Source organism: Palaemon carinicauda, chromosome 4, assembly GCF_036898095.1.
Source record: "Palaemon carinicauda isolate YSFRI2023 chromosome 4, ASM3689809v2, whole genome shotgun sequence".
NCBI classification, from domain to species: domain Eukaryota; kingdom Metazoa; phylum Arthropoda; class Malacostraca; order Decapoda; family Palaemonidae; genus Palaemon; species Palaemon carinicauda.
The window spans coordinates 194,618,206-194,630,705 of NC_090728.1; the positions used below are offsets into that span (position 1 = coordinate 194,618,206).

Sequence of the window (12,500 nt, forward strand, 5' to 3'; positions counted from 1 at the left end):
ACCAAAGTAAAGCTTGGATTGCCTAACCAAAGCACAGCTTGAATTGCCTAACCAAAGCACAGCTTGGATTGCCTAACCAAAGCATAGCTTGCATTGCCTAACCAAAGCAAAGCTTGGATTGCCTAACTAAAGCAAAGCATGGATTGCCTAACCAAAGCACAGCTTGGATTGACTAACCAAAGCGCAGCTTGGATTGCCTAACCAAAGCAAAGCATGGATTGCCTAACCAAAAGCAAAGCTTGGATTGCCTAACCAAAAGCAAAGCTTGGATTGCCTAACCAAAGCAAGCTTGGATTGCCTAACCAAAGCAAAGCTTGGATTGCCCAACCAAAGTAAAACTTGTATTGCCCAACCCAAGCAAGCTTGGATTGCCTAACCAAAAGCAAAGCTTGGATTGCCTAACCAAAGCAAGCTTGGATTGCCTAACCAAAAGCAAGGTTGGATTGCCTAACCAAAGCAAAGCTTGATATTATTTGTGTTTGCCTAAAGCTTTGCATCAAAACAGCTTCATATTTTTGCAAGTTCCTTTGCCTGTTGCATTTCAGTGGAAAGTTAGTATTACTGAAGGTGTTCTGATCAATTGGTAGATTTTGTATGTATGCCATTACGTATTAATTAAAATAAATAACATATGTGTACGTCTAATTGTTACGTGTTATATACATGCCATACTTGAAAAGAATTTAAAAAAAAATATTGAGTTGATTATTACACAAAATTATTTTTTTTAATTTTTTCAATAATTTACTTACGTTTTCAAATATATTAAAAAATGTATTCGACCTCATTTGAAAGAGACTGTTATGGCATAAAAAGATAATTAACCTTAAATTGTTATCAGGAATCGAAATGCAAAGAACACCTTAGAGATAATATTGTTTAGAAACTAATCATGAGGAAATGAGAACTTATCATTGCATGCCCGCAAGCACTTGGAGAAGTGTGCATTCGTTTGTGTGTGTGTGTGTTTGTGTGCGTGTTTCAGAAGCTAGATTAGTTTTCAATGCACATGTTTGTGTTGGCTCTAGACGGACGAATATTTATTTTTAAAAATTTTTATATAAGTTTTGGTTATGTTTTTAATCGTAAATTGCCATAATTAATTGTAATCCAATTAATTTGTAATCCAAATTGATTCATAAAACATTAAATTGTTAAATAATATTAACATATTCAAGGCTATAACTATGATTTGTAAGTCAAATTAATTCATAAAACATTAAATTGTTAAATAATATTAACATATTCAAGGCTATAACTATTTTGCCCAATAACTACCCTTTTTATAATCAAAATTAATTAATAATTCATGAAATTATTGAATTATTATTTGTATATTCAAGACTACAGACTATTGTTCCCAATAACTACTAATTTTGTGATCCAATTGAATTCATAAAACCAGAAATTATTAAGTTGTTATTCATATCTTCAATGCTACATGCTACTGTCCCAAATACTTACATATATTATCATAGAAAAAACATCATACATCTGGTACCCATAATAGCCTCAATTCATGAGACATGAAATTATTAAGATATTATTCATATCTTCAATGCTACATGCTACTGTCCCCAAATACTTACATATAGAAAAAACATCATACATCTGGTAACCATAATAGGCCCAGTTTATAGCCAATATTTTGTTTTATATCTATGTCCGTCTAGAGTACTTCGATTGAAAAGCTGATACATGTATGATACGATCCTGAACTTGTTCATTTTTTTTTTTTAAATAATCTTGTATTGTTTGGCTTTTAATCAACTGAAAGTGGTCATATAGAAATGATTTGATTTTTCAGTTGGTTGATTTACTTGGTGAGACATTTGAGTGCTTTATTGTTCGTTTGTCTTTGTTATCAGATGTTTTTATTGTCTCAAAGCAATCATGCACCGTCTACCACTCACACAAATTTTGAACACTTCTTGATAGATGATAGCAATACAAAACTCTCTCTCTCTCTCTCTCTCTCTCTCTCTCTCTCTCTCTCTCTCTCTCTCTCTCTCTCTCTCTCCTCTCTCTCTCTCTTTTTTACATGATAATCTCTCTCTCTCTCTCTCTCTCTCTCTCTCTCTCTCTCTCTCTCTCTCTCTCTCTCTTTTTTTTTTTTTTACATGATAATCTCTCTCTCTCTCTCTCTCTCTTTCTCTCTCTCTCTCTCTCGTTTAACCCTATTTTACAAAATAATCTCTCTCTCTCTCTCTCTCTCTCTCTCTCTCTCGTGTCCCCAGTTTTCATAAATTACCGTAATAATTCATTCTCTCTCTCTCTCTCTCTCTCTCTCTCTCTCTCTCTCTCTCTTCTCTCTCTCTCTCTCTCTCTCGTGTCCCCAGTTTTCATAAATTACCGTAATAATGATTCATTCTCTCTCTCTCTCTCTCTCTCTCTCTCTCTCTCTCTCTCTCTCTCTCTCTCTCCTCTCTCTCTCTCTCTCTCTCTCTTCTATTGTGTCCCCAGTTTTATAAATTACCGTAATAATAATTCAGCATTCTCTCTCTCTCTCTCTCTCTCTCTCTCTCTCTCTCTCTCTCTCTCTCTCTCTCTCTCTCTCTCTCTCTGTATACAGAATAATTCATCACAAAACTTCATGACCTCACATTCGAATCCGCTTGTATTAAAGGCTTTTCATTCACAAGAGCATTAAGGCTGAAAAGTCTGATTTCAAATATTCATTCGGGAGACAGAGAAATCACATAAGGCCGGAGTGGTGTGACATGACTTTTAGACATCATAAATAGCCGGCTACATGGTGCTTGTTGGCACTGAGGAAAATGTACTGGACTGTGTAAGTACAATAGGTCGTATTTTTTTATATCATAAAGCAAAATGGAATTTTAGAAAATGTTTATTATGAAGTGATTTATGTAACCTTTTTTGTGTGTGTTTTTCTTTTTTCGCTTTGGAGAGTTGCCAAATTATATATTATGATAGAAGAGTGATATGTTATTAAATTTATATGTATGTATGTTTCCCTATCTTACCAAGAGAGACTCACTCTCTCTCTCTCTCTCTCTCTCTCTCTCTCTCTCTCTCTCTCTCTCTCTCTCCTAATTCATACTTATCGTACATTAAGACATTAATTAAGTTGTATCTCTCATTCTCTTCGATGGTTAAATAATTAAGAGAAATTAGTTAATTTTTAATTTAGATTATTTACTATAACATTGCTGTTCTTGTGAACCTCTCCCACATTAATTTTCTTAACTCTAAGCCTTGGCAAATGTTTTGTTTTTCAATAGTTGTTGCAATTTTTACCGCATCGCATCCTAGTCCAGAGAGAGTAAGCGCCATCTAGCGTCTGATCTACGAAGTTTGAAAAACAGATTCTTGCACACATCTGCAACGTATATAACATTTGCCTTCTGTCCTCATTATTTCTTCTAAAGACATAGATTCCAGTTTAGTCTGAAGCGGGTTCGTCGAACCCGGTTTTCAAACCTGCTTGTCAAACTGCATAAGGTCACCATATGGGGTCCACATGTTCGAACATCACTTCAAACACTTGTCTGTCGAACCGCGTTCGACGAACTGTTCGACCGCGTTAACCCGCCTTAATAGACTCTGAAATAAGGTCTTTCACCATCTTTGGCAACTATTTCTTACTATGACATTTTTCTTTAATTTAATTTCTCTTACAATATCAGGAATATTTTCCTCATAACGAAGGAAATATTTGACTTGACTTCTTAGCATGTTTCAATTAAAATTCTTTTTTTCATCACATATACCATTTCATCACTCATAATTGATGATACACGGGTCCATTTGACTGATTTTCTAGTATCTACATTTTCCCTAGTTCTACATAATGCATACTTTTCTGTTCATGTGTGTGTGTTTGTGTGTATCCTCGTCCTACTTGTTTGTTCATCTGCTATCTTGAACAATGTTTGTGTGCCATATTGTTGTCCATCTTGAACACTGCTGTTTATCCAATTTACTTATCTGTATACATCCGTATATTTTATACAAATATTGTGTGATCTGTTTTATCTCTTTGGTTTTCTTTTGTCTGATTCTTACTATCAAGTCAAGTTTTATTAACGAATGAATGGATTATATAAAAATGAATCATTTTATAACTTGTATGTCCCACAAAATTGGAAACATTTAATTAATCATAAAACATTTTTTGTATTTTCTGTGCATGAGAATGGAATTATGTATAGTTAGAATACGCAAGATGAAATGACGCAAAATCAATGTTTACCTAAAATGCACCATGCCAGATTATTTGTTATTGTGTTTAGAATGTAGGGTGTCAATCAACTGTGTGTTTACTGAGAAGCTGATCAACTCTCAATATATATCCAGATCTAAACAGGACTCTAGATGAAATTGCTTTATGTGGAAAGTGTATATTTTACGAAAATGAAAGTTAACAACAGTTTAGATTAAGTTATACAATAGATTTCCTTAAGATTTAACTTTAAATGGTTTGGAAAAGGGACCGCAATAGTTGTGGTGGGAGGAGAGTGTGATATGCCATCATTTATTACATTTTTACATAGTGGCCCCTTCAACACACGTCCCTTTGCGCTATCTTTGCTTAAGATGAGATGCTTACTTCAAGACTCATTATCTGAAACAATGGGAAATGTTAGGCATATCAATTTCTGTTCACTTCCACAGAAGTCAGGGGTGTCAACGTTAAGCAGTGATCATTTAGTAAGGGATTTTCTAGATCAAGATGAAGGTAAAAGCACGTAGACCAGAAGTTTTGTGTGCGCACAAATTTTCTAGGGGAATTTTGTAATTTGAAGCTTTAGCTCCAAATGGAGTATTTTGTGTCCTTTTCATCTGCAAGGAACTTTGTTGGTCAAAGAAAAAAATTTGAAAGTTCCAATGTGACTGCTTTATTCTGTATGATCTTTATTTCCAGTCTTTTCCTGCCTAGCCTCTGTGCAGGTGACCTGTCTTACCTAGCCAGGCTGCTAGTTCTTCCACCTGAAGCTTAAATCTCAAGTGTATTTCAACATACCAGTGTGAATGTTCTATTCTGTCTGACCTGTATTTCCACACTTTTTCTGCCTTGCTTCTGTGCTGGTGACCTGTCTCTCCTAGCTAGCCTGCTAGTTCTTCAACCAGCAGCTCAAACCTCAAGTTTATTTCACCATATCCATGTAACTGCTCTATTCTCTCTGACCTGTATTTCCCCTCTTTTCATGTCTAGCTTCTATACTGGTGACCTGTCTCACCTAGCCAGACTGCTAGATCTGCAACCAGCTGATCAAATTTGAAGTCTATGTCAATATACTAATATGATTGCTCTATTCTGTCTGACCCTTATTTCTACTCTTTTTCCTGCCTAGTTTCTATCCTAGTGACCTGTCTCACCTTGCCAGGCTACTAGTTCTTTAACTAGCAGCTCAAATTTCAAGTATATTCCTACATACTAATTGGATTGCTCTATTCTGCCTGACCCTTATTTCCCCCCTTTTCTTGCATGATTTCTATGCTGGCGACCCGTCTCACCTAGCTAGGCTGCTATTCCTTCAACCAGCAGCTCAAATCTCAAGTGTATTTCAACATGTTGTGATTACTCTGTCTGACTTGTATTTATACTCTATTCCTACCTAGTTTTAATGCTGGTGGCCCGTCTCATTTAGGCAGGCTCTTAGTTTTGTAACCAGCAAATCAAATCTCAAGTGTATTTTAGCATTTTAGTTTGATTGCTCTATTCTGTCTGACCTGTATTTCCACTCTTTTCTTACCTAGCATCTGTGCTGGTGACCATTCTCACCTAGGCGGGCTCCTAGTTTTGTAACCAGAAATTCAAGTCTCAAGCGTATTCCAACATACTTATGTCTCCCTCTGTTGCTGTACCTGAGAAATTCTACAGCTAAGATTATGTAAACATAACACGAGACTCCAGCGTTATGTCACCTCTGTAGCATAAGCAGCCTCAAAGCATCTGTTTGAATGTATGTCTCACTCTTGGTTTATTAACCACAGGTTTCAGCGACCCCTATTGTATGCTAGGGATACAACCAGCTGTTCAGAGCGGTGGTATACCAGGGTCTCCAAGAGACATATATACCCTCGCCCAGGGTTCACCGCCGCCCGATTCACCGAGAGTAAGGGCACAAGTCAGTCTAGTAAGTATATGAAAGTGTATGTTTACAGTGTCACTGAGACAGTACTACTACTGTTATTTCTACTGCTACTATTGTTATAACAACTCTCATAACTGCTACTACTTTTGATACAAGTATTTCTAGTAATAGTATTCCTCGGATATCCTTCTTAACCTCAAAACTTTATGATTAAGGTTCCCCAGAGTAATATTGTAGAGTGGTTGGTCAGTGTCTTAATTATCCCAGTTTTCAGACTTCTGTGGCCGTCAAGTTTAAGACAACCACAGAAGGCAAATTAATTGGTATTTTGTGATTTATATTGAGACCATACTCGACTTTGCTAATTATTTCTCACATAAAGAATAAGTTTAAAAAATTAAGCGTATTGTACCTGGGAAACCATGTATATTTACGATTGCTGTACTCTCAGAAATCCATATAATTTTTACGTATTAATTTATATTTTGTAAAGAGAATCAAAGTAAGATGATTAAAATAAGTTTTTATCTGCTAAAAGAAAAGGGTTTCTATCACCATCTATTAGTATGATGCTACAGTGTGATTCTTTAAAGTTAAAATGGAAAAAAAACAAATATGGCTTGATAAGTATAGTATAAATCCACCACACTCGTTGACATGTTCAGGGTCCAAAATCCAAGCCATTTACCTAAAAAAAAGGCTTCACCTGAGTGCAGACCATAATCTTTAACTTGCTCCGCCCACAAGCGTCGTGTTTTGCCACCACTTGAATGGTCTTTGCTCCACCGTAGTTCACTTCTCTCGCAAATAAACATTATCTCATTGCTCCACTTCTCTGGGAAGTGGAATATCGTTATGCTACGCACGCCAGCCACGTGGGTCACAATTAAAGTATCATAATTATTTTTATAGTTTGTTTTATTATTATTATTATTTTTATTTTTATTATCATTTATTATTATTCTTATTTTTGGGATATTTATATTAATTACCTGTGAGAAGGGGGTGACCAATCATAATGATTGTGGATGGAGTATGTTATATATGATATTTTCCTTCCCCCCCAAAAAAAACATGATGATACTAAATCTAGAGTAGCCTAATTGCTAAAGCTTAAGTGACAAATATACGGTTTACAATGAGAATTTTCCACCCAGTGTCTTTGCCTTTATTGGAATCATCGCATTTTCGAGATTAAGCCCATTCCTACTTACAAATGTTGATTGGGTGCATGTTTATGCAGCCTAAGATTTTATAATACCCAGTCTCTTTTCATACCTTTGATGTTTATTACGATGAATTTTTTTTTAATGAATGTATAACATTTTTGACAGGGATTTTTTTTAACGAACTTTGCTTTCTATTATGAATGTAAGTGTTATATTATAAACATATCCGTTAACCTATTTTGACAGGTGTTTATAACGAATGAATTGTTTTGATAAAACTGTTACATCTGTCATCCACTTACCAGTCATCTTGTTTTGATTTGTATAAGGATTGAATTATTTTGATATAAATAGCACAGCTATCAGCAACTTCTTATCCGTCATCATGTTTTGACAGATTTTCACAACGTATAAATTGTCTTGATATAAATGGCATATCTGTCATCTCTTGACAGATAGGATACGCCAAACTTGTTAAAAACATCTCTGTCATCCTCTTTTAACAGGGCTCAAGGAGTTCCGTCGAGACAGAAAGTGACAATGACCTCGAAAGGAGCAGCAGTTGCGAAAGCCCTAAAGGATTCTCCAAGGACAGCCTCCGGAAACATCACAGGTAAACATTTTGGCTTCATTAAAATCCTCTTCTGCGCATCATCAACTCCTTTTCACGGGAGATGACTCCAATGAAAGGCTTCCTCTGACATCCACCTTCGTAATTCATTTTCAATCTTTTCTAAGTCTTTAAGTCTTTCCTTTTGAATATTTTAGTTCTTTTTTATTTTTCAGTAACCATGAATGATATTAATGAGTCATTCGAGGAGTATCTTAAGGCTGGTATGATTAATTAGGCTGGAGAAATCCCAAGGTTTTTTTTTTATTATCATTAATCATTTACTCTATCAAGGTGGGAAAATATTAATAAAAAATAAGTCTCGTTTATGAATGAATTAGGCTGGAGAAATCCCAAGGTTTTTTTATTATCATTAATCATTTACTCTATCAAGGTGGGAAAATATTAATAAAAAAAAAGTTTCGTTTATGAATGATAAAACTTGCCACCTTCAGTTCTCAACCCAAGTTATTCGATATATCATTGGTCTACTTAATCAACTTAACATAAAAAAATCGATACAAGTAGACATTATTAGACAAAATATTTCTCAAATGGTCTTAATGATTAAGGTTCCCCAGAGGAATAGAGTGGTCAGTGTTTTGAATAGCCCAGTTTTCAGACGTCTGTGGCCGTCAAGTTTAAGACGAATTAATTTGAGACTTCTGTGGTCCTCAGGTTTAAGACGAATTATATTGAGACTATGCTCAACTTTACCAATATTCGATACATTAGACATTATTAGAAAAAAATAAGTATTTCTCTTTCGACACAAATTCCATCTTGTAGACTTAAAGGTGAGTCACAGTGGTTGTATGTACTTAAGACCCAAATTAACTTTTGATTGGATAAAATTCATCTTTTTTTTCCTTGTAAGATAAATCTCTCATATTCAAACATTGCCATCGCTATATGGAGACTTCTTACATACTTTTTTTCATAGTTCTATCAAGTCCTGAGCATCTATATGTGGCATTGAAAATCCATTTCTTGAAAGCTAATCTTCCCTCGTAATGTTATGCATTGTCTTATTTCCCACTAATTTTTAATGTGTATTTATGTCCCAACATTTTCTCCACATTTTTAGTCTTCCCTACATGCAACTTTTTGTGGCCTCTTTTCAATCAACCGTGTTGTATAGAATTCAGATTATGGCCTACTATTCATGCCTCCCACCATGGCCTCTGGTTAGATATTCATGCCTCCCCCCTATGGCCTCCCCATGGCCTCTGGTTAGATATTCATGCTCCCCCCTATGGCCTCTGGTTAGATATTCATGCCCCCACATGGCCTCTGGTTAGATATTCATGCCCCCCCCCCCCTCCCATGCCCCTAGCCAATGGCCTCTGGTTAGATATTAGCTGGAATTAGGTAGCTGTATTATTTTCAAACCACACTTATTCCATGAAGACGATTACAGTATTTTTAAAAGTATTCAGTATTTTGTTTCTCGGAGTAAACTTTATTCAGTATACTTAGACATCATATTTATGAACATTATATTTTGTCTAAAAGATTGGACGGTTCGTTATAGTTCATGTAGAAGTGAAGTATATAGTTCATTGTTTTTTCACTTATTCGCGGATTTTGTTGTTATTAAATACAATTGCAAAATTTTATTTTGCATTTGCCATTGTCAGTTTTATCAGAGTCCTATCCCAAGATGTTCAAGGTAATGATTTATATTCAGTATCAATTTTTTGGTATAAAAGTACCTCTAATCCACTTTGCAAATCATTATACTTTTTCTTGATCTGGTTATCTTTCCTGTGTTGCAGATAATTTAAAATTTCAGTAGATATAGTTTTTATTCTCATGACAGTCAAATTAAATGCATCAAACTTCAAACAAAGTATTTAGAAAAGCCTCTAAAGCAGTATTATATAACCCATCTACAACGGGTTGTGATTAGCGTCGGTGCTACGTCTCACATCCCATTGGTCAATATTCGCTAGCGAGGTTTGGCAACACTGTTTTAATGAAATGCCACGTCTCACATCCCAGCGGTCAATATTCGCTAGACGAGATGTGGCAACACTGCTTTAATGAAATGCCACGTCTCACATCCCACCAGTCAATATTCGCTAGACGAGGTTTGGCAACACTGCTTTAATGAAATGCCACGTCTCACATCCCACCAGTCAATATTCGCTAGACGAGGTGTGGCAACACTGCTTTAATGAAATGCCACGTCTCACATCCCACTGGTCAATATTCGCTAGACGAGATGTGGCAACACTGCTTTAATGAAATGCCGCGTCTCATATCCCACCGGTAAATATTCGCTGGACGAGGTGTGGCAACACTGCTTTAATGAAATGCCATGTCTCACATCCCACCGGTAAATATTCGCTGGACGAGGTGTGGCAACACTACTTTAATGAAATGCCACGTCTCACATCCCACCGGTCAATATTCGCTGGATGAGGTTTGGCAACACTGTTTTAAGGAAATGCCACGTCTCGCATCCCAGCGGTCAATATTCGCTAGACGAGATGTGGCAACACTGCTTTAATGAAATGCCACGTCTCACATCCCACCGGTCAATATTCGCTAGAAGAGGTGTGGCAACACTGCTTTAATGAAATACCACGTCTCATATCCCACCGGTCAATATTCGCTAGACGAGGTGTGGCAACACTGCTTTAATGAAATACCACGTCTCACATCCCACCGGTCAATATTCGCTAGACGAGGTGTGGCAACGCTGCTTTAATGAAATGCCACGTCTCACATCCCACCGGTCAATATTCGCTAGACGAGGTGTGGCAACACTACTTTCATGAAATGCCACATCAAACAGTTGATGTTCTTATGACAATAACAATAGATGCATTACATAAGTAATTTAATGATAGCTCAACATCTTTCAGCTATTTATCTTTAATATTTACATCGTTCATGGTGTATTTGTGGTTGGAACTTCATACAATACAACATTTCCCTTATGTTAATCTCTTTAAAATTTCTTACATGTTAAATTTGATGTTTGAGTATTATTATTATTTTTTATTAGTGGTCCCCAGTGTAGAGGCCTCTTTTCGATCTGTTAGTTTTGTAAAATTCTTTGCCATGCTTCTGTCAGGATAGTCCAAATGATAGTGTACTAGATTGTCATATTGTGGTTTGAAGTATTATAATTATATATTTATATCTATACATATATATATATATATATATACATATATATATATATATATATATATATGAATTTATATATATGCACATATATATATGTGTGTGCATATATATATATATATATATATATATATATATATATAATGCAGTATATGCACTTATGGATATATGCATGTATATAATCCATAAATATATACATACATGTGCATATACAGCATATGTTTATGAATATATATATATATATATATATATATATATATATATATATATATATATATATATATACATATGGATGTATATATATATATATATATATATATATATATATATATATATATATATATATATATATAAAACAATGCCTGCTCCTTCCCCCAAAAAGATTAATTTTTTACATTCTACAACCACAACATATTTTTGCATAACAGTGGTTGTGATGATTTTTCCCCTAATTAATCTTTCACGTCTATAACACCTATTTCTTTATAATCATTCTTTGGGTCTTTACTGTCCGTTTGCTTTCGTTTATCTTTCGTTTATCTTGCCCTTTTTAAAAAAAAAGTTTTATATATTTGTCTCTCCTAAAAGCATGGCCAGATTGAATTTGGACTGTCTAAAGACCCCCGATGCCAAGGTTGATAGCCCTCGGGAAAAGTTAAAGAAGAGACCAAGGTAAGGCAGACTTAAGCGAGGCGCGTTCATGAAGCACCAAGTAATCTACCAGTATTCACCCTCCCCCCAAAAAAATATCCCCCCTTACAAAACAAGTAACTTGATGAGATAAACCTTTTTCTAAAGGCTAAACGAAAGGCATGTGAACGAAGCCAAGATGTTGAACTCGTTTTTACACGAAGGTGATGAGCCCTTATTCGTTTTTTTTTTTTATAAAGTGTGGTATATTGTCATGTTGACTCATAAGTAACTGATGTATTTGTGGTGAACGAATACTTATAAAGTAACTGAAGTATTTGTGGTAAACGAATACTTGTAAAACTGAAGTATTTGTGGTAAACGAATACTTGTAAAACTGAAGTATTTGTGGTGAACGAATACTTATAAAACTGAAGTATTTGTGGTAAACGAATACTCATAAAAGTGAATTATTTGTGGTGAGTGAATACTTATAAAACTTAAGTAATTGTGGTGAACGAATACTTATAAAACTGAAGTATTTGTGGTGAACGAATACTTATAAATTAACTGAAGTATTTGTGGTTAATGAATACTGATAAAGTAACTGAAGTATTTGTAATAACTACATAAAGTCTCAAAAGACGAATTTAATGTGGCGACGAAGTCCGAAATTATAAAAGTCATAATATAAATAACCAATTTTGGTTAATAAGATATAATAAGAGATGATATATATTCTTACATTCTTATATATACAAAAAATAAATTTATTTATACCTAAAAATGCCAATTTAATGTAAAACATACTGAATTAATATTCATTATAGAATCTAAAAACACATTTATTAGCGAAACTGATGAATATATAAATTGCGTCTATAACAAAGA

At 34.8% G+C, this 12,500-nt stretch overlaps 1 protein-coding gene across 1 annotated transcript in view; it reads left to right on the forward strand.

The window, feature by feature from the left end:
- The window catches only part of LOC137639817 (uncharacterized), a 164,531-nt gene that overhangs the window by 68,603 nt on the left and 83,428 nt on the right, over positions 1 to 12,500 (forward strand). Inside the window, exons 5-7 of the mRNA XM_068372059.1 lie at positions 5,962 to 6,104; positions 7,738 to 7,844; positions 11,568 to 11,651. Coding sequence (XP_068228160.1) covers positions 5,962 to 6,104; positions 7,738 to 7,844; positions 11,568 to 11,651 — 334 coding nt within the window. The remainder of the gene's footprint in view (positions 1 to 5,961; positions 6,105 to 7,737; positions 7,845 to 11,567; positions 11,652 to 12,500) is intronic.